Source organism: Ictalurus furcatus, chromosome 23 (assembly GCF_023375685.1).
Source record: "Ictalurus furcatus strain D&B chromosome 23, Billie_1.0, whole genome shotgun sequence".
Lineage (NCBI taxonomy): Eukaryota > Metazoa > Chordata > Actinopteri > Siluriformes > Ictaluridae > Ictalurus > Ictalurus furcatus.
In genome coordinates, this window is record NC_071277.1 from 6,546,873 (window position 1) to 6,570,893 (window position 24,021).

Consider the following 24,021-nt stretch of genomic DNA (forward strand, 5'->3'; position numbering starts at 1 on the left):
TAATTCTTGGCTCCACTGATATGAAAAATGAAGATCTAAAACGAATCACATTTTCATGAAGCTCAAAATAATTCAAAGTGTATCAATCGAGATACCCTTCGAACTTTTCTTCCATTCGTTCATGTGAAAATAACACCTGGATGATGAAAAAAAGTCACACGTTCAAAAAATGAATAAGACAGCGATCATATAAAGCTACACCAGGCCAAACGAGAGCGGTGGGTCTCAATAGCTGGCTTTGTATGTCTTTGTGCCTGTAGCTTGTGAGGAAGACACACAGTCTGCTATGTGACAAGAATCTTAAAATCAAAGCCCAAGAACTTCTGAACATTTTCCAGCAGAATCGACTAGACTAGAACAGATTGTCTCTTTGCTGAGAATAATGCACAACATAGAGGCAGGGAGTTGCTAATTAGCATTTCCGACTGAGATGAATCCCTTTAGGCTTCGCAGTGGAAAAAGAAATGTATGCATATTACAGAGACAAGAATCTAAACAATCCTCCACGTAGCCAGCATAAAACTATCCCTTCTTGTCCACACTGTGGGCGAAAATGTCTGACAGACAAGTACAGGAGAAACAGCAGAGAGTAAGGACTAGCTAGCGTTTGATTAGCAGTGGTGAAGGTGAGGGTGTTAGCAGTCAGTGCTCGTCTCCTTTCCAGTTACAGCTGACAGACTTTCCACTGCCTCTGACAAATTACAGAGATGACCATGAACTCTTCAGAACAGTATTTTGAAAGTGGTCTCTGAGCACTTTTTTTTCCAAGTCTTGTTCAAGCTGTTGTATTGCTAGCATCTACTAATTGTTTGCAAGCACAATAATAACAGATGTATTCATTCACTCACTTTGGCAGATACGAGATTGTTCAGACAGCATAATACGATATCATACTCGGAAATATTTTTCACAATATGACTATTTTTGTGCAATCACTCCAACACAGTTAGTTCGAATTCTAAATGGATTCCTGCTCACTACATATACTCACTACGTAGGGTAATAACCTAATGGAGATTTTGTAGTATATACTACCTAGTGTAGTATTTTCCCAGTACAATAACATTTAGAATTTAGGGGAAAAAAAACATTGTACTTTAGCACACACCTCAGGCCATTAATTCTTTATTAATCGCTTTTTTTTTTTTTTTTAAATTGTAAATTAAAAAAATATATATTAAATAAATAGTTCATAATAGTAAATAATTAGTAGCTTATGTACTATTCATTTAACTTAGAAAAAAGGTTGAAGCGTTACACTAGTTTATTGACAGAATAGCTATGATTTTTTTTAACATTTTTTGTGCATTTGAGTACAACAAAATTCATTCATTTTATTTTCCATATAGAAACAGGTGGTTATTCTATTTTTTTCTCCAGAGAATGTACTTTTCCATACAATAAAGATGTCTTTAGAAAGAAATCTGATTAACCGTATACATGCTTTATTAGAATTCTTGAAATATAATAACACTTTAAATCCAATTTGAGATATTATTATAGTATGTTGTCCGGATAAAGACTCATATTCTAATAACTCCGGTAACACTGGATTAATGTGTGTAAATGTAAACGTGGATTTTAGCCCAATACTCAGATTACAGTATTTGTTGCATGTATACAGTTAATCTGTTATCATTAGCTGTTTTGAGACCACCGAAAGAAGGCACTATGTGCAATTTGCAACCAGAAAAATACCAGAAAAAATTTAGATATTCATAGTTAGATACAGATACTAAAAACTCGTTTGAAGCCAACCTACCAAATGTGCTTCCAATCAACTGACAAGAAATGCATAACAAGGTCAATTTAACATGTAGCATATGTACTCAGTTAATAAAAGTTTCTTTTTAAATACCCCATTTTTAAATACTGCTACCACCTTGCTATCATGCTAATAGAAGTCTGGGGGATATTGAGTGACTTGACTTTTCCCATTATTAGATGACTAAACTGCCTGTAAGCACACTGAACCTTACAATTATTACACAATTTTTTTTCAGTTCTTAGATTATTCTACAGGATTGACTGCATATTACAGTAGGCCGCTTTTAAAGGAAAATCCCTTTAATCAAGTCTGCTGTTTCCAAAACTGCAGGAGTGAAGATTAACTGGCAGGAAGAGGTCAAGCATGGGGGTGATGTGACCCCCAGGAGGAGGGGCAAGACTGGGTCACTGCTTGTTCTGAGTATGCAAACCCCATTTGGCTTCAGTCCTCGTCACATGCTTGAGTGAAAAACAACAATACGATTGGCTGCCCCTGTAGTAAACAAACCCCAATGGAAGAAGAAGACCAACATGTGTGTCAGTGTCTCCAAGGGTCCTAGCACCTCTGAATTTCAGCATTAATACAATCTTTAATGTATTACCGTAGTGTAAAAGTTAATAACTCCACCTCTTGGCCTTTTTAAGACATATCTGGCAGCTTTAGGCTGTTCTCTACTTATTGAAACCTTCAGGCAGGAAGTTTAGGGTTTCACCTCATCTCACATGCCTTCTGTCAAGCTTGGAATTAATAGAAAAGCCCCATTTTAAAATATTTACGGATTAAAAAGCACACGTTACATTATACGCCTACACTTTTTTTCACATGAACATGGCCATATAGCACCGAGGTCTGTATTTTTGGATGTTTTTCCATATGGAAAAAGCAACATCCTGCTAACATGGTGGCAGAATCGAGTCTACTATGAAGAAAAAACTTGCATTTCAAGACAAGTCACTTGATATATGCTATATGTCCAGAAATATCTGGACACCCAACCATAACACTCAAATTTGAAACCTTCTTGAACATTCCATTCCAGATTTAGTTGCCGCTTTGCTGTTATAATAACCTTCACTCTTCTGGGAAGGCTTGTGGCTGTGGGGATTTGTGCTCATTCAGGCACAAGTGCATTAGTGAGGTCGGACATTGATGTCGTGTGAGGAGGTCTGACATGCAATCTGCATTCCAGTTCATCCAAAGGTGTTCAGTGGAGTTGACATCAGGGCCCCACGAGTTTTTCCACTCTAAACTTGGCAAACCATTGGTGCATTCGTGGTATCATGTAATTGCTCATTTGCATGTTGTAATAATGTCATTTCCCACCGAAGTGTAAATAAAACGGATGCCTCCCATGAAAGCGTGTCTTCTATTTGCTCTGTCAGAGCACGTAAAGCTCATAAATTGCCTCTTTAACTGCACTTTTACAGTTACAGGCCTGAGTGGCTACCGGTTCTGTTCTACTCTAGTGAATTTCTAACATTTGTGCAACATTTTGGACTGAAACTGCAGCACAGCAACAACAGCGTACAACAGCGAGTAGCTCAGCAACATTCTAGCTTGATTAACGTTAGTGATAACTCTGATGTTAATGATTACCCTTTCGAAAACAGTGATTATTATGGCCAATTTTATAGCTTTAACCAAGTACTGTGTACTACTAACTGATCTAAAGCCAAAACTACTGACAACTAATGGAAAATTAGAGAAGGAGCACTTTACACAGGTCACATGTTGATTTTAATGTCACCCTGTAACGGGGAACGGACTGGTAGTTGAGAAGACTTCCCCAAGTTGACGATTTGAAGTTTCAAGTTAAGGGGGGGTTTCAGGGATTTTTACCAGTTGTAGATGGGTAAACGTCTCCTCGAACGCAACATGTCTTAAAGCGCACCTATTATGGTTTTGAAACGTCCCTAATTTTGTTTTAAAGGTCTCATGCAATATATTTACATGCATCCAAGGACAAAAAACACTTTAATGTGCTCATCATTTAAACTGCAGAATTACCTTTTTCCCCCCCAGTGTCACAAACGATTCCTTAAATGATCCGTTCTAAAGGATTCGTTCTAAACTCCTCTTTTCAGCGAGCATACTCTACTCTGATTGGTCAGATGTTCCAGTCTGTTGTGATTGGTCTACGAGCAGCCAATGAAGACCAGAGGCGGGGTTTTTTGTTACAAACCTACGTAGGTCTGTACAGGAAGTAAGTCTGGAATCACTAATGACTCGATTCAGCTGTTCAGAATCGGTTCCTTCGTTTGGGAGTCGATAACTCCGTTTGTCGTGCGCTTTGATTTTGGAAACTTTGCAGACTTTTTACATTCACAAACAGCTCTATAACACACTACATGAAAGGTGATAGCTGAAAAACCATAATAGGTGCACTTTAATGGACTTTGCTTTGTGCACAGGCGCACTGTGATACTGAAATATTTTTGGGCCTCTCATTTCCAGTGAAGAGAAATCTTCATGCTACAGCATACAAAGACATTAAAGCCAATTGTGTGCTTCCAACTTTGTGGCAACAGTTTGGGGAAGAAACACATATGGGGTGTGATGGGGTGTCCACAAACTTTTGTCCATATGGAGTAGCTATGATATAACTGTTTGAATTTATGTAAGAACATTTGTTTTGCGTTCACTCCATATACTTTTTGTTTACACTGCCTAGTGTCTCGGTTTTGGTCCTGCCTCCACTCCTGTCCTGTCACATGGGTCTGTTACCTAATGTGTGCACCTGTTCTGTGTTCAGGCCTTGATTAGTTTGTATATTTATGCCCTTCTGTTCCTTTGTTTCTTCACAAAGTTCATAAATGATATATTTGTATCAATTAAGTTACAAGCCATGTTTTCCTGTTTATTGTTTGTTCTGTTTTGGTCGTGTTTCGGTTCTGATCATGGATTAACCCCTGTTTGAATATTGACAATGATTATTGGATTTGCCCTATTTAACAACACGCTGAGTTGATATACGTTCATCTTGCCTGTCACTCACGCACGTTACAGTAATGTTAGCTGATCGCAGATCAGAAATTAGCAACTAGTGTAGTACACATTCACCGTGCGATATATGAAATACGTCACATGAGAAACATGTGACCTCCCAAACACGGGTTAAATACTACAAGATTTCTCACATGGGACACAGCAGAGAAGGCTGTGCATTGATGTTGGCCTATTTGTCATATTTATTTATTTGCACATGTTGTTAATCTATGGGAAAAAAAATCAATAAGATCTAAATTACTTCCCTTTAAAAGCTCCAAAGGGTTTTAGCCTGGAGGCTTGTACAGGGCTAATACTTAGATCTGGGTCCAGTCTCCCTAAAGCCTCACAGCATTAAGTGTGTTCTTATCTTCTTTTATGATCATTTTATGACGAGCTTAAAAAAAAAAAAAAAAGAAGAATACGGAGTGCAATCTGTAACATAACATTTATCTCATAACATTTATCTCAACTGCTCGTGATGCATCCAATTAAAATAAACAATCTCTAATATAATATGTTTCTATGATAAATATATCTTTTTTTCTCTGGAAAGGAATATATCTCACTAGAGACCCAAAGGGGTAGTATACATTAAAAGCGTGCAAAGCCCCAAAAGGAAAATAAAGCCAGTTTCAGTTTTATGGTGCCACAATTTCACTTTTACGAGTTTCATTATCAAGGTTTAAAAACATGACATTGGGTGGTCAATCCTTCAAGCCACAGGCCATTGCAGAGGAAAATGTTGCAGAGGGAATAGCTAACCGAGCCGAGGCTCAGAGGAACATGGTGCAGTCGTAGGCGAATCTGTTTTTCTGCTGAAACGAACACATTAAAGAGATTTGCTTCACTCACTCCAGACTAGTTTTCCCCCCACATCTGCTCTTCATGAAATCAGTTAGGTAATTAAATATTAGAACAAATCACCACAAAGGTGTTCCATTAGAAATGCAATGAAAATCTTTCGAGAATTTCCACTTATACACAGAAGCGTCAAGTTTCTTGGCTTCCACCTATCTAAAATAAACAACTATCTAAGAGCCCCCATTATCAAGATGAACAGTTACATAAGGAATTCTAGGGAAATCGCAGAGACAGCCCTTAAGGACACTTCCTCTGTCTGCAAACCAGAGCCAAACATACTTTGCTCATCTTTTAGGCATTGTGAGACATTGTGTAACGTATTTTTTTTTTTTTTTAACGAGTTATTCTGATTCTTCAAGACCTAACCAGGTCTAACCAGCAATCCCTATCTCGGTTCACCAATCTGTATTTAAGGTAGGCGTCATATCTGACATTGCTCTCTGGAATTCTTAACCTCTGAAGAATTCCTTCATCAGGATAAATGGTTTATGAGAGAAGGCACCGAGCCCAGGCTCTCGCGTCGGAGCCCACACTGGCAATTTCTCCATGCCTGTCTACTGGGAGCCAAACTGTCTAGTACAGACCCCCTCCACCCAAAACCTAACAAAAACACAAATGACCTCTGTTCAACATGCCACAGTTTCCCTGTTACCTCCAGGCAACAAAAAACCTGAAGTCAGTCATTGATCTCTGAGGGTCGACCTCAACAGGCCTTCCGGGCTGACTTTTGAGGTGCTGTGATGATCAGAGACAAAGCCTGGTTAAGTGGGAAGGCATAACTAATCAAGGTGAGCTCAGGATCAGGCCCAAACCTCAAATGGGACCTGAGAGGAGACTTTGATCCTTGATGTCTTGGAAGAAGTTTTCAGTAGACTTTCTTTTAGCTTTAAATCTACCTTGAAGGACTATCAAGGAAACATATCAATATTTTTCATAAATACGTGATCAACATGTTCGCCAGTGGGATTTCATTTCCATTTTTATATGTTATGGCATTTGACAGATGCGCTTATCTAGAGTGACTTACTTACAATTATCTCATTTACACAATTAAAAAATTAACCCACAGTTGAGGGCCTTGCTCGAGAGCCCAGCAGTGGCAGTGCTGAGATTTGAACTCATGATCTTTTGATCAGAAATCCAGTGTCTTAACCACTGAGCTTAACCACAACTACCTTGAACAGTCCAACGTTCACACTAACGGCTCCACTACTCCAACATGGATTTTCTCATTAATGTGACACTGAACATTGCTGAAAAACCTTTTTTTATACAAGCTAACAGCCAAATATCATGGTTTTTCTTCTATTCAATGCCAGTGTAAATGCACCAGTAATATCGCCCTGTGACATCATAGCAGTTGACTAACTTTTCGCAGGAAAATAACTAAAAATACATAAACAAACAACAAATTAGCACTAGAATCACTCAGCACATCTGTAAATAGCTATCTGCTACTTACTCAAACTGCTAATAGGGAAGGTATAGCTCGGCTGTTAAGGTTCACTGATAGTGAGTAAAGATTATAGGTTGGGGGGGTTTAAATCTCAGGACTGAAAGCCACTGTTGGCCCCTGAGCAAGGTCCTTAACCCAGATAGATTCATCCCTATGTATGCGAAACCTTCTGGGAATTGAATGTTAGAGAAGCAAATGAAACCAGCATTGGCAAAAGCTTACTCTAAAACAAATCGAAGTATTCCAGAAGATCCAAGTGTTCTAAATGCGTTAATTCCCCAGGGTGACATGCTAATGAATATTTCCAGCTCCTTAAAATAAAGCCAGGCACCCTCTGTAGGCTAAGTCTGGATGGAATCATATGATTTCTAGGAAAAGCGGTTGTTGCATTTCGCCTGAACAAAAACAATCCCCCCTCCGTACCTACATTGAAACCATCTGTGGTAGAGGCTCCAGCCGAGGAATGCGTACATACATATGGTGTGGGAAACAACTTTCCTAATGATACACAGCACAGTGCCCTTAGCCCTGCTCTACAGCACAATTCCCAGTGTTTAGGATGTGAACTGGTGGGGAAAAAAACATTTTGAAGAGTGGATGCTTTTCAAAATACTGTATATGGCTGGATTTTATGATAATCAGTGTATTCCTGACCTTACATGAGCGATCTTATAGAGTCGATTTCCTTATCTGAGGCACGGAAACGACTCTTTTGTCTCAGACATACAGCAATTTTTTTAAGACCATTTCCTCTCCTTCCTGCCTTTGACTCTCTGTTTATTCCACAATACCATTAAGCTTGTGCTATTCTTCTAGTCTTAGAGGGGATTTAAGCCTGGGACTATACAATAGAGTTAATGCCGTAAAGGAAGCAGTGACCGTCCAGGTGTTTGTAATCCACAATCTACCTGTGTTAGTGCTGGCGTACTGCCTATGCCGGGTGAGTTTAGTTCTTGGCACGGACTCAGGTTGCACATACAGAATTTACATGTATTTGCCATGCTTGCTCAAGACATCCAACAGAGAGCCTGCAGCTTTGCAAAAAAGTGGATAGTTCAATGAGCTCCAATAATTTATTACCATGAAAAATCCATGACAACTTGATATTGGAAAAGGCAATTTAATATTTAACAATATCAAAGTTAAATATGTCAGACATCAATATACGTAAGGTTTCGTTTATGGCATCCACATCAGATTATTCGCTGTTAACACATTTTAGCCCTCCCATATACAGTAATATCACGACCAGACATCTCTGCTTAATAACACATATCATCATACGCGTGAAAGGATAGTTTTTAAATGACTGGTTACATTCCAGAGAGTATATTTGGACAAAGTATGAATAAGATCCAATGGAATAAAAAAATACATTTACAGTTCAGTGCCGGGTTTTGCAGCGCTCTTATGGCAGCCAATTCCTCCAGTTTCTTCCATTAGAAAGCCGTTCTAGGGTAATGATACCTCCGTGATTACGATTCTGTGCGTGTGACCATAAGGCTTTGAGTTTAAATCCCAGAGAGCCACTTGAATGCTCCAAACTCTCAAATTCGCATCTCTATAGTCTTAGACAAAAGAGATTCTTCTCAGGTTCTTTGGATGGTTAAGACCCATATAGTAAATGAACCATTTCTGAGAGGTGAAACTCTCAGTTTTAGGGTTCTACTTGGTCCCCTAGGATGTCACAAACCATATACCTCTTCAGAGTACCACATAGGACCTTTTGCCTAAGAGTATACATCCTATGGTTAAAAACAAACACACACAGTAACTGCACAGAAGAATAAGTGATAAATGTAACTATAAATGGATAAGAAGTACTGTATTCAAATTGCTCTGCAGGGAATATAGGCTCTTTGGGACATGCTGTTATAGGAAAATAACCAACTTTAGAGTCGACGAAGCCACCTGACACCTAATAAGAGTTTAAAAGCAAAGAAAAGAGTTTAAAGCAGAAAAGAAAAGAAAGATGAGGATTAAAATGATAGAAGATGTACAGAAAAAGATAGAAATTGAATGTTTCTGTCAGTAATGTCATACATTGGGGTGGTTAGATCAGATGTGTTGGTATTGGGTATTTATTGGCTTATGCAAACATAATCTCTTAATGTATTTGTGATGCATATGTGATATATTTGTTATATCGTGTATTTGGGATGTTTAGGTGAGATAGCTAGGCTTTATATTGCCGTACCGAAAGGAAGTGCAGGGTCTCCACATAATCCCGCTCAGTCTGCAGCAGTTCCCTCAGCACGCAAACGCGCAGGCGCAGTTGCTTCTCCACATCCTTCGCGCTCTCGCCTTTACTCTCTTCACTCATTACAGTCTCGTGTTCTTTTCTCCTCCGGTTAAAAAAAAAAAAAAAAAGAACAAGAAGAAGAATAAAAAAAAGAAAATTTGGAACAAAAGACTTTTGCGAAAGTTTACTCAGTCGAGTTGCCGTGGGTCGAGAGTTGAAAGCATGATGAAAGCTGTCCGGTTCAAGCCGCAATAGTTGAAAGAAGCGGTGAATAAATGCGGCAATCCAGAGGAAAAAGTCTGAAATTCTCTCCTGAAGTGTCCTAAAGTGTGCAGCAGTGGTTTAGTGGCCATCAGTCATGATCTGTGGTCCATGTGCCTGCCCACCATCACACACACACACGCGCGCGCGCGCGCACAGCCTCCCTCCTTCAGCACTGAGAGGAGAGGAAAAGCTCAAGCCTGGGGCTTCATGCCAACACCGCGCAGGGGAAACACTGCTGATCACATGGGGGGCCATTACATTCCGACACTTTCCCACACTTTAACTGCACCTCAGCATTCTCTCTCTCTCTCTCTCTCTCTCTCTCTCTCTTTCAATCTCTCCTTCTCACACACACACACTTGGGCCCCCTTTTCCCCAGTGGGCTGTGAATGACATCTAGCTATAGACTGGAGTGGGAGAAGGTTTCTCAAAGTTATGCAAGTCATTGTTTTATTTGCAATTCAAATGGAAGTGCTTTTTTATGCTTACATAAAATATGATTAGGCTACACAAAGATTAAGGCAACATTCTCACATGATCTAACGTTGTGTCTTCTTCTTTAACATTGCAACTCTTCCTCTTCTTAATATAATCGAACTTCTTCAAAATATACTTCAGTAGGCCTATAATAAAGTATTATGGATTCTTCCTCAATATGAAGTAACGTTAAAAACGCCTCTTGAAGGTAATCTAATGTTACGAACTCTTCCCAGATATAATCAAACGTTCTGAACGCTTCCTTAATATATTCTAGAGTTGCTAAATCTTCCTCAATATAAAGGAATGTTACAAACTCTTCCCAAATATAATCAAACTGTTCCTCGACATAATCCAGCACTGTAAACTCTTCCTCAATGCAATCTAACACTCTGAACTGTTCCTCAACATAATCCAGCACTGTAAACTCTTCCTCGATGCAATCTAACACTCTGAACTGTTCCTCAACATAATCCAGCACTGTAAACTCTTCCTCGATGCAATCTAACACTCTGAACTGTTCCTCAACATAATCCAGCACTGTAAACTCTTTCTCGATGTAATCTAACATTATAAACTGTTCCTCAACGTAATCTAACGTTATGAACTCTGTCTATATAACTTAAATTATGAATTCCTCATCAATATAATGTAAAGTTATGAACTCTTCATCAGTGTAGTCTAGCACTAGGAACTCTTCCTCAAAATAATCCAACATTCTGAACTCTTCTCCTGACTGTTGTGAACTCTTCCTCAATATAATCTGTCATTATGAAGTTTTCAACAGTATAGGCAGAGTTGGGTCACCATGAGCCACCAGAACAGCTTATACTGGAGGAATGAACACCATAGATATTCAGATAGTCTAACACGTTGCTTTAAAATCTCTCGGCCAAGTGTGACGGCCATAGTATATAATTTACAGATATTTTTAACATCTTCAAACCATTCAGTGAGCCTTCGTGCACTGTAAATGGGGAGGGGGGCAGGGTCATCCAGGAAGAGACCACTCTGATCAGTATAGAAATGATTCATCATAGGATAAGGTGGTCAGTAAAGTAAACAAATAATCCCTGTAACAACTCATGTGTAGTAGCACATTAACCTGGGTTAATTTTTGTGTGTTAAAAGATTGTCTTGAAATTCACAAGACATTTTTGTTATGTTTCCCATGACTTCCCATATGCAAGATCATAATCATTTAGGCTTTGTTGCACAAAATACATAATTGAACCTATTTCATCATCCCATCATCTCAACACAGCAGACATTTAGCTGTTCTGCTACGTTAAGCTTAATCTTCTCAGTCATGCCATTTCTTCTAAACATTGCTCTCAGTTACTTTGAAGTGGACATCTCATGCCCACTTGTGGACCAACGGAGCGTGAAACTGGCTATCAGTAGAGGAAATAGACTGCAGTCATGTTCAACGTTCGCAGTAATTCGGCATGATAGAATATGCGATAGAACATAATAAGTCTTTTATGACTCTGAATGCTACAGAGCATTTTATAATAACGGAATCGCTGTCTTAGTTAAACAACGTATTACCCTGAAAAATAATTAGGCCCCAGTGACTCTTTTCCCATGGACTTTTATTTGACTAGTCTGATTGAAATCCAATTGTACAGCTCCACATAGGGGAATTGAGCTCTCGCTGCTGAATCATGGGCTGCCTGCTGACTCGAGTATATGCACTACTTAATGTGGGCCAAATTAAAATAACTCCGTATAACAGCAAAGTCAGATATATGTTAATGCATGATCATTAACTTGTGGTGACTAATCTTAACCTTCAGGCTAATTAGAGGACTTTTTCCAGCTCTGTTCCCATGATGTTAGTAATATAACAAAATAATATATAAAATGATGATGTTATACTTTGGTATTATTATGTTATATTATTCATTCATTCACCTTCAGTACCAGAGTCCTGGTGGAAACAAAGCCTATTGCCAGAACACTGTGAAGTGTGTAAGGTGGTCACACACACACACACACACACACACACACACTTACACTCACACACGCTCACACTCTCGGTCACACCTAAGGGCAATTTACCATAGCCTATCCACCAACTGGCGTGTTTTTGGGAGGTGGGAGGAAACTGCAGAACCCAGAGGAAGCTCACGGAGATGAAAAACTCGACAATGACAGTCATCCAAGCTCAGGATCGTATCAGAGACCCTGAAGGTGTGAGGTGGCAATTTCACATGTACACTGTTACAACTCAAGCGTCTAGATGGGAACTAAACATTCTTTGTTGGACACTGCCCTCTAATGCCTAGTAATATTAACACAAGCAGATATACAGACATGTGACAAACCCCCATCCCACCCCCTAAAAAAACAAAAAAAAAGCAAAACCAGTAGCTCTGTTGTTCTACTATGGGGGGCATTTATTTATTTTGCTGGCATGCTTTGACTCCATTTAGAGCAATGCATCACTGCAAATCGATACAAAGTTCATCAGACTGATCACCTTTATCCTATGATGAAAACTTTCTATCCTGATGGGAGTGGTCTCTTCCAACATGACTCCGCCCCCATCCACAGTGCGAAAGGGCCCTCTGAATGGTTTGATAAGGATGAAATTATCAAATGCTGTGGCCTCAACCCAGTTGATGATTTTCAAGTGACAGTAAATCATACTATCTGTCATGTGGCATCTGTAATCGTTTTTATTTTATTCAGTTACATTTTTGACAATCTATTAAAAGAAAACTCCACCCTTAAACACAATTTAAAAAAAAATTCAGCTATTCCTGTGCAAATTTTTTGGCTGCTGCTGTATTTTATTATTATTATTATTATTATTATTATTATTATTTTATTGGTGTGCGAATTGACTGGTTTTGAACCTGATCGGTGTGTACAGATGAGGAGGTGAAAGAGCTGGACAAAACTAAAGGACTAAAGCGCTGCTGCACCTGTTCTCAGGTATCGCTACCATCCAGTAAGTGAATGGTAATGTAGGAAATATCACTACTGAAGATGATATACAGGTAGTTCAGGGTGAAGTTTTACTTTAATGACTTGTGAGAATTTTGCAGTATACAGTGTATTTGAGTGCAAGTTCGCTGCTTTAACTGTCCAGTAGATGGCGCTTCCAAATCACAGTGAAAGTGTTGGTGGTTAAAGTAGATACTGTACATACTGTACTCGAATGACATATACAAGCATTATAATTTTATAAAAAATGTACATTATTTCAGGACAAAATGGTTTATCTTTAGTTATTTGTATACAGTAAACACCACAATTACACACTGAAAAAAGGTCAATGTGTTTGTCATTAAGTAAGTGCATCTACAGTAGAATATCATACTTTCATTATACAACAAAACTCTGTCTACATACTGCATAATGCAAACGTTAAAAAGCAAAGTCTTATATATATATATATATATATATATATATATATATATATATATATATATATATATATATATATCATATGTATATATCCACTCAATTTTACTTTTCACTCAAGTTAACTGCCGATAATATCATTTGTAAATAAACATTTTCTATGAAATCTGTAAAGCTTGCAAATTAGAAGCATTTTCTTTCTTGGTCTCATACTTTTGGACCCTTCTGTAGATCCCATCGATACCTTTTACATTGTATTTGATGATGATAAGATAAAAATGGGTGTTTTTAAGTGAATTCCACCTTTGTATGTGCTGTTGAATCAGAATAGATGACATACTATTAATAATTAATAAACGCATCCTTTACAAAATGGCCAAATCTAGAGCCCTTTAGGTTTCTACGGTTGTATCTGGAGTGTTCTATCAAACACGAAGTCTAATCTACGACCATTTTAGGAAACAAAGAACCCTTAAATCCAATCCCCTCCGAATCTATTGGAACAGCAAGGCCAGTTCATTTGTTTGTGCTATACACCAAAGAGTTTTGATTCAAAAGATTTTGAAATCAAAAGACGGAAATGAGACGAGAGTTTAGTTTAGGATTTCAGCTTTTATTTCCTGGTATTTACATCTAGATGTGTTATAAAAAATAGAACTTTTTTTATCGGACCACCCAATTTTTAGGTGAGCAAAAGTATAGGAACGGTCTTGAAGTAAATTTAAATAAATCATTTCCTTACAGAAGCAGCCATGCAAGCCCAAGCCGTAACACTACCTCCACCATGTTTCACACATGAGCTTGTATGTTTTGGATCATGAGCAGATGCTTTCTTTCTCCACACTTTGGCCTTTCCATCACTTTGCTAGAGGTTCATCTTCTTTCCAAAAGTTTTTTTGTGGCTCATCTCTGTATTTCTTTGCGAATTCCAATCTGGCTTTCTGATTCTTAATCGATTCTTAATCCACACACACAAATGACACGTCAGTTAGTCAGATTTAACTCTGACTAGATCTTTCTTTATGGACTTACAGTTATATGTGATTAACATTACACATAACGGTTATTTCACCCTATACGTGCAGTTCTTGTGGTAGGAAACTGATAGGAGAACACAATTAAAAGCCTCGCATTTCTTTTATAATTTTCTTGTCGTTCTAATATTTTCCATAAACAGTCTTATCAGAAAATCTGAGAGAATAAAACGGATGTTGCTGGATGCTCAAAAGATTTTCCATGACCTTTTTTGCTAACTAGCAAGATGGGTATACTAGCTAGCCATCTTGTAGCTCTGTCAAACTCTTAACAGCACACTGGAGAAAATAGTTGTGGTAAAGTAATTCATTAAAAACAATTGAAATTGTTAGAAATTGCTGGTCGTCATGATTTAATGTACAGAACCAACGGGGTAGCATTCGTCATCATTTTTGCTCACATTGTCAATTATACAGCAGCCTTACATGCACACTTCACATGGAAACACATTTTCTGTTTGATGGAGTTGCAACAAGGCACTCCTTTATAGTGAACGTGAAAAACTGGAAGATAATGGAAGATCTGAAATACAGCTGGGGCACAGCATGACCCACAGCATTTATGACAGATAGAGTGCAGCTTTGATGCGGGTGCTTTTCAGGTGCACGTTTCTGTTGCTCGTGACGCTAGTGTAAGTAACCGCAGGGCTAGTTTTCTGTCATATAACATTGCATACTTTAGCTAAGAAGGTGGGGGAGAATTCTCGGCTGTATATGATAATACACATGCTCTTCCTGAGGAGTATGGATCGAGTAGTTACTCAGATTTCCGTCCAAGACCAGAAATATATACGCGATTCGAGGGCATAAATTTGTGGGAATTCGTCTTGCATGCCATGATTGTGATAAAAAGACATCACACATAATTACGTATAAGTACAACACTGAATAATGGATGCAACATGGCGTTATACAAATATATATATATATATAACCTCACAAAACCATGCATTTAGGAGTATTGGCGATTCTATAGCTCCTAGGTGGGAATGGGTATATGCATGGCCTCCCATCCACGGTGTATTCCTGCCTCTGTGTCTAGTTCATTCCTGTTTGCAGATCACCTGACCTTTCGCCTGAATCACTTTTCTGAGTATCGCCTAGCTCTTTATTTTGTCTGCTACAGTTGTTTTAATGAAAGCAGAAAACCTGCACTTACACTACATCTGTCTGTCCACTTCATGACAAAGCACTCTTTTTTATTCTGGATAGCACTTGATATCTGCATCCACACAGTCGATATTTGAGAAATGCATATAAAAGATCCCCTAAAAGTCTATCAGCATGTTTTAAAATACACCAGTTAATCAGTGATGTTATACTCTACGGTGGTGCGCCAATACTTTTAGTGCTTACTTTAATTCTGTTGTACAGCTGGTTTCTATTTTGAACAGAAACAGAAAGAGCACCACTCCAGCACTATATACAAAGCAGACACTGAATAAGTCTTTCCAAAAAATGGGAAACATTCCTGCATAGTTGTGTTTTTGCACAGTGACAGTATCAATCATCGAAATCTTTCCTTGTTACAGGAAGAGATGAGACCCAGATTCAGATCTGTCGATCATTTATTTAGTCTTTAAGTTTTTTAAATATCGATGGACGATCGTTATGGTATGTAAGACGTCATAATCTTTTCCATGTAATAGATTCCGTTCTCTGGCGAAAGACTGACCGAGTGACTGAGCACTCATTGATATTCAAAGTATCCCAGAAAGCAAATGAGCGAACGCTGTATCCTGGCCCGCATTTACCACTTTTCATCTTCATCTAACCCAAACCCTCGTACTGCGATGGAATGATAGCGATGAACTCATCCAAATCTGGCTGCCAGTACACAGCTAGAGCTCAACCCCTCAACCCTGATGAAACCATATCTGCAGCATGATGCAGACCGGAACGTACAGCTGGGCCACTTTTAGCCCTAAACCGAAACGCTTTAGATGTGGTTGGTTGCGTTTGGACCCAATACTGTGAAAACGTGACTGCTTACACTTTGTCCGTTTATAGCTCACAACATACTTGTTCAAACTCGCCCTTATGTGCCTACACTCAACGTTATTTTAGTCTTGAAATCATCTGCTACAGTATATACAGAATAAAACAGAATAAGATACACTTAACGACAAGGTGGTGTGATGTATGTACTATACCGGCGAGTCCAGCTTATTCCACAGCAAATTGCCAATGATCACATTTTTTAAAAATGTATTAATGAAAATGTCATACTTTTTAACCATTTATAGTTACATTCATTGATGTAGGACATTCCTGAAAGCTTTCTGTGTTACTTACATTTACACTGAGACTGGAGACTCCTTCCTAAAATGCTAAATATACGTACATCTCCTCACAAAAAAACTAAAAACATTTTTCCAACAATTCAACAATTGTTTATTTATTATTAGTTCAATTCAGTTCAATTCAATTCAGTTTGTATAGCGCTTTTAACAATGGACATTGTCTCAAAGCAGCTTTACAGAAACATATAAGACACAGGATACAGATTTTAAGTGTGTGAATGTATCCCTATTGAGCGACCCGGTGGCGATGGTGGCGAGGAAAAGCTCCCTAAGATGATATGAGGAAGAAACCTTGAGAGGAACCAGACTCAGAAGGGAACCCATCCTCATCTGGGTAACAACGGATAGTGTGACAGTAAAGGACAGTTCATTATGGTTTTAACATGAAGTCTGCTTGTTGAACTAGTCCACTGTTTAGATAACCTTAGCTAACCTGGCATGTCCTCCATAAAAGTGCAAGAACAAAATTAGAACAAAACATATTAGTATGAATGCATTGATATACCGTAAACCTGTGATTTGAATTACAATGGGCACTACTGTCAGGGCTGCTGTTATTAGGAAATGAATCACCTCACGATCAAATTCAGATTTGAGAACTCAACAGTGCAGCTGTATAAATTAGAAATAATAAGGGTGAAAGCATACACCCTTGTGGAACACCAGTACTGATCCTGAGCTTACACTAACATACATCTTCCTGCCTGTGAGGAAAGTATTAAAGCCACAGGAACACTGATTAACTCATCCTCGTGTTTTGCAGTTTCTTTAAAAAAAAAAAAAGACGCAAGTCTCCGTGAGCTTCCGGTAATCTGAGTTCGACCCAAGAACGGTTTAATATTGTTCTCATCAGTGCTTTTACTGTTACAGATTGAAATCAACACCTCACATGTAGTAAACACACTCTGATAATGTGCCCTGTGGAAACACAGGAAGGTGGACGGGATCAAATATATCCCTATAAAGAGCGAACTAAAGGGGGCCTGAAGAAAGGGGATATGATCCGTTCCTCTACAGCAACTCGGAAAAGCTTAATCGGAGCCTTTTAGATCTGTGGAGCAAGCTTTGAAGTCTCCCACAGGCAGATGATTTAATACCTCCTATAACAAAAGTGTTCTGTCTGGATTTCAGTGCTGTAACACAATAGCTACACAGAGCGACAGTCTCCGCAAATGTCGCCATGAAACTCAACTGCTTGACATGCTGGGAGAGTGGGAGAATGTCCAAACATGTTGCTTTGGGTCCCATTAAGGAGCTCCGTGGCTCTTAATCGGTGCCGGCGAATCAGATAATGACAGAAGACCTGCAGCAGGATGACGAGAAGGGACAGGAAGTCTGTAATAACCTGTCTGGGTGAGGATGAACTTCACCTGCACTTCTTGTTTCATTTCCTGCCACCATGACCTTGCTCGAAACTACTCGGTCCTAATCCACTCCATGCTCGTTTAATCCATCCCAGACACCGCATGCTCCACATGCACTTCACAGCAGAAACAAAGCTCATAAATCAGCAGCAAGCTGTCTGAACAAATCGCCTGGTGACATTCGCTTTCCCTGGCGAGCCCTTTCAGTTGAAATCGTTCCATTGTTTCGCACCACATCTTTAAGCAAGGGTTCTTTTTTTTTTTTTATATATCTCTTTACTGCAGGGCTTCTCCTGCTGGTTCCCATTTGTGAACTTTAGACAGAGCTTCATTGTGGTTCTGATGCATCAGGCGGTAAAATGTAAAAGACTGCACATCTCACCATGTTAACGTCGATGAAGAATGGGTTGCCAGGCTGAGAGAAGAAAGGAAAGAACATCCTTACTGACAAAGACGAAATGACGAGCAATAGAAGAGTTTAAACAGACAGCATCAGTTCTTTTGAGCAAACAAAAGCATACAGCAGATCTGCTGTTGAACTTTATATTATATACTGTATACTGTATGTATATTTTTTTATCAATTTATTATCGTGGAACACCCATGAAGCAAGTTATCGCTGCCGTTATAGCAGCTATAAACAGATGTTTCCTCACAGCCGCTTGTTTTTTTCCTTGCGCTTGACAATAATAAGACAAAAAAAGCAGCTTTTCATGTTATAGAGAAAGCAGAAAGCATAAAGTCCTCAGTCTTGAAGAATGGCAGAAAAGTGTTGACATTAGCTATGTTTTCATCCAAGCTGCGAACTGAACTTGTGCGGAAAATTGGAATATGGCATAGAACTTTTGTGAATAAATCACCGTTTCCATGCCATGTGTTCAAGAGAACAAAATCGTCACTTGTGGGGAAACTGGCGCAAATTAGCAATACTTATCTGATCCAATTATCCAATCATATGATTTGTTGAGACAAAGTCACATGACTTTTTTGATGAGCATGAATTTATTTGGTAAATATGTTTACGTGGGGCGCACGGTGGTTAGTGGTTAGCACGTTTGCCTCACACCTCCAGGGTTGGGGGTTTGATTCCTGCTGTTGCCCTGTGTGTGAAGAGTTTGCATGTTCTCCCTATGCTGTGGGGGTTTCCTCTGGATACGCTGGTTTCCTTCCCCAGTTCAAAGACATGCATGGTTTGGCAAGTCTAGAGTGTATGAATGGGTGTGAGAATGTGTATGTGATTGTGCCCTGCGATGGATTGGTACCCTGTCCAGGGTGTACCCCGCCTTGTGCCCGATGCTCCCTGGGTTACACTCCAAGTTCCCATCGACCCAGTAGGATAAGTGGTATAGAAAATGGATGGATGGGTGTGTTTACGCACGTCTTCTTATTTAATAAAAACATTATCCACTTCAATTGAGCAAGTATGTTTTTATGCACATTTTGGAGATATTATGGTGTCTACATTCAGTGTTTTTTATGTGATATGCTAAAATTAGCATTAAAATAAGTGGATGGGAAAATAGCTACTATAGACTCTTTTAAATTAATTCAATAAATAAATGTGTCTTTGCAGAAAGCTTTAAAGCGCACCTATTAGGGTTTTGAAACGGGCCTAATTTTGTTTTAAAGGTCTCATACAATATATTTACATGCATCCAAGGTCTAAAAACACTTTAATGTGCTCATCATTTAAACTGCAGCATTACCTTTTTTTCCCCCCCAGCGTCACAAACGACTCGTTAAATGGTCCGGTCTAAAGGATTCGTTCTAAACTCCTCCTTTCAGAGAGCATACTCTGCTCTGATTGGTCAGATGTCCCAGTCTGTTGTGATTGGTCTACCGCTGTCAGCGTGCAGCCGATGAAGACCAGAGGCGGGGTGTTTTTGTTACAAACCTATGTACAGGAAGTAAAGTCTGGAATCACTAACGACTTGTTTCAGCTGTTCAGAATCGGTTCCTTCGTTTGGGAGTCAATAACTCCGCTTTGATTTTTGAAACTTTGCAGACTTTTTACATTCACAAACAGCTCTATAACACACTACATGAAAGGTAATATTTGAAAAACCATAATAGGTGCACTTTAACAACGATATGTGGGGTTTTTTTTAAATCTGATGTTATAGTTTAAAACTGCTGTTATATAAAAAAATGAATTAATGACCATTTTCTGACCAATCAGATTTAAGAATTCAGCAGAGCTCTCTCTCTCTCTCTCTCTCTCTCCATATATATATATATATATATATATATATTTATATATATATATAGTTTAATAATCATAATTTTGTTGGTCCACTTTCATCTTGGTCTGAGGAAACCTAAAGCCAAAGTCAGATGTCGTCCAAACTTCGCAACTCTGAACAGTCGCGTTTGTTTAAAGGACATTTCCGAGGCCCTCCATGGAAACTGATCAGTTCAAAATACTGAAGAAAAAAAATCTGCTTCAGTATGGTCCACTCTATGCTCAGGCCCTGGAACTCTATTTATGTAAGCACATTTTTCCATCCTGCCACAAACCATGAACAGGATGCGTGCAGTAGCTTGTGAATATGCTCCAGTGTTCCTGACTGTACGTGTCTACTCACAAACACCTCGGGGTCATTTTGCTTCAGGATACTGCAGCCCGAAGGCGGCAAACAGCAAAAACATATTAGAGAGAGCTTTGGAAAAACGGTTGAGTGGTTTCTTTCATGAGCGTACCAAAATGCTGAAATTTACTAAAGTGATAGCTAATAGTTCCAAGTGTCTTAGTTTTAGTAGTGGTTTAGTTATTTATCACTCCTTAGCCTTGTCCAAGACCTCCCACTTGTCTACTTTTCCGTACTCTGAGACAGAATCTGCTGAATCTACTAACAACAGTCTGATTACGTAGCTCAGTTGAGCTCAGCAATAACTCAATGATAATGATAATGATAATTATACACTCATATACCTGTATTACCTCACCCAGGTGACGATTGTTATGGTAGTTTGATATTTTTTGTGCTTTCTCTGCACTGAATTACATCACCTAAAATTTCCGGAGGACAAATACTTGTATATTTGTTCTGTTTCACTTCTATCCGCTTTGTCATTAAGACTAGATTAAATTATATAGACTATGATGTAACATGCGCCGATGTTGTAATCAAATCACATGAATCTCTCACGTCTTATTAGATGTTAATGCCAAACTGATCTGAGTTCAGTTACACCATAGCGCCGTGGGAGTAATTCCATCAGGTTTACAGTATATATTAACTAACACACTATCATTTCTATAGTAACATCTCATTCACAGGATGGTGCATGTGCACATAATCTAACTCTAAGAGGATTAGGAAATGTGACAAAGAAATTCATATAATAGTCTGTAAGGAGGTGTTCATTTAGCATTTTCGGAAGGCTTCTCCAGCTCTAACTTTAAGAGAGAGAAAAAAAGGATGTGTGATTATATACAAGTATATTTCGACAAAGTTAGTTGCAGTTAGATTTATTTAGCGCTTTAGACACTCAAAGCGCTTTACATTGTATGGAGGGGAAATCTCCTCAACCACGACCAGTGTGTAGCATCCACCTGGACGATATGACGTACGCCATGGTGCGCCAGAACGCCCACCACACACCAGCTATTAGTGGAGAGGAGAGTGATGTAGCCAATTCAGGGGCCATTATAGATAAGGGCCAATGTGGGAATTTCACCAGGACACTGGAGGTATACCCCTACTCTTTACAAGAAGTGTCCTGGGATTTTTAATGACCACAGAGAGCCAGGACCTTGAGTTTAACGTCTCATCAGAAAGACGGTTGAGATGTTCCAGGTTCAAAGTCCAGGAGTCACGCTGGGAAAAAAAGGAAATGCCTAATGAATTACTGTAATGCCTTATACGCCCTCATCCTATTGGCCTATTTGGATGAATAAATACATGGGTGAAAGTAGAAAGCCACTGATATTCGTGCTGTAGTGAGAGAACATAATTTATAAGCTCATTATCAAATAGCAGTTGCTGTTGTTTATATCTAGATTGCACCAATCTGTTTAATACATTAAGTGCCTCAAGCGAGAGGCAAAAGGAGTAGCATTTCTGCCCTTGGTGGATACAGGGGTCTGGCACCATCTGGGCACCATGCTGTCACACCGGCGTGTGTTTCAGCCACTCATTTGTTGCACAAGCAATTGAGTGTAAAACAGGTGGCGCGCTGTTGACACAGAGCAAAGCATGTGGAAAATGTGCGGCTGCCAACCAGACACAAAGCCAAGCCTGCGAGTCAGACTACTAATCTCGCCGCTCTCTGATAAATACAGGAACCTTTGCACGCATGTAGAGACTGAGAAGTCATGATTAGGCCTCGATTAGAGAATTCATTCACAGCTTTCTCTGCTTGACATTTGGACCAAAGCTAGAAATGGAAGCGGAGAGAAATGAATTGTAGACATACTGTATGGAAAACATACAACACGTAACACTGGAATAAGAACTAATGTTCACGTTGTTTAAATTAAATGTCTAAATTAAATTAGTAAATAAATAGCTCTTCTCCGTGAGATTGCATACAAACCAAAATGCTGTACAGGAACCTCGCAGCTCCCGAGTTCAGGATCTGTGTGTCTGTGTGTAGTTTCACATGTTCTCCTTGTAGTGTCCGTTTGGGTTTTTTCTGGGTTTCCTAGTTTCCTCTGACATTCCAAAAACATGCCAGTAGGTGGAATGGAGACTCTAAATGATCTCTTGTTTGCGATTGAGTGTGTGAAGGTGTGTGTGTGTGTGTGTGTGTGTGTGTGTGCATGGTGCCCTGTCATAGACTGGCATCTGATGCAGGGGGAATTCCATGACCAGGATAAAGCTGTTATTGAAGGTAATATATATATATATATATATATATATATATATATATATATATATATATATATATATATATATATGTCAGCCATAACATTAAAACCACCTGCCTAATATTGTCTGGGTCCGTCTTGTACCACCAAAACAGCTCTGCCCCGTCGAGGCATGGGACTCCACAAGACCTCTGAAGGTGTGCTGTGGTATCTGAAACCAAGACGTTAGCAGCAGATCCTTTAAGTGGGGCTTCCATATCATCCACATGGATGCCAGAACCCAACATTTCCCAGAGCATCACACTTCCTCCGCTGGCTTGCCTTCTTCCCATAGTGCACCCTGGTGCAATCTCTTCCTCAGGTAAGCAACACACACGCACCCAGCTCATTGTAGGTGCTTTCGGAGGTGGACAGGGGTCAGCATGGGCACTCTGACCGGTCTGCAGCTAGGTAGCCCCATACACAGCAAGCTGTGATGTACTGTCTGTCCTGGCATCTTTCTATCTTGAACTTGTTCAGCAATTTGTGCATCAGTAGCTCTTCTGTAGGATCGGACCAGACGGACTAGCCTTCGCTCCCCAAGCGCATCAATGAGCCTTGGGCACACATGATCCTGTCGTAGGTTCATCGGTTCATTGTCCTTCCTTGGACCGCTTTAGGTAGGTACTAACCCCTGCACACCGGGAACAACCCCACAAGAACTGCTGTTTCGGACATGCTCTGACTCAGTCGTCCAGCCGATCACAATTCTGCCCTTGTCGAAGTCGCTCGGATCTTTACGCTTGCCCATTTTTCCTGCTTCCAACACATCAACTTCTAGAACTGACTATTCACATGCTGCCTAATACAGTATATCCCACCTCTTGACAAGTGCCACTGTAACGAGACAATCAGTGTTCTTCACGTCACCTCTCAGTGGCTTTAATGTTATGGTTCATCGGTGTATTGTATATATGGATATAATAGGTATCTAGGTAGAATTAGGACTCTATTCAACCAAGAAACACTTCTATCTAGCTAATTACTTTGATACTTTTTTTAATTGGTTGAATATATATATGTGTATATGTCAGAGT

General features: G+C 39.3%; 1 protein-coding gene across 1 annotated transcript in view; it reads right to left on the reverse strand.

Annotated features, from left to right (window-relative positions):
• prex2 (phosphatidylinositol-3,4,5-trisphosphate-dependent Rac exchange factor 2) overlaps nucleotides 1-10,462 on the reverse strand; it is a 122,373-nt gene extending 111,911 nt beyond the window's left edge. The window contains exon 1 of the mRNA XM_053612227.1: nucleotides 9,271-10,462. Coding sequence (XP_053468202.1) covers nucleotides 9,271-9,396 — 126 coding nt within the window. The 5' untranslated portion in view covers nucleotides 9,397-10,462. The remainder of the gene's footprint in view (nucleotides 1-9,270) is intronic.
• Nucleotides 10,463-24,021: the final 13,559 nt, after the last annotated feature.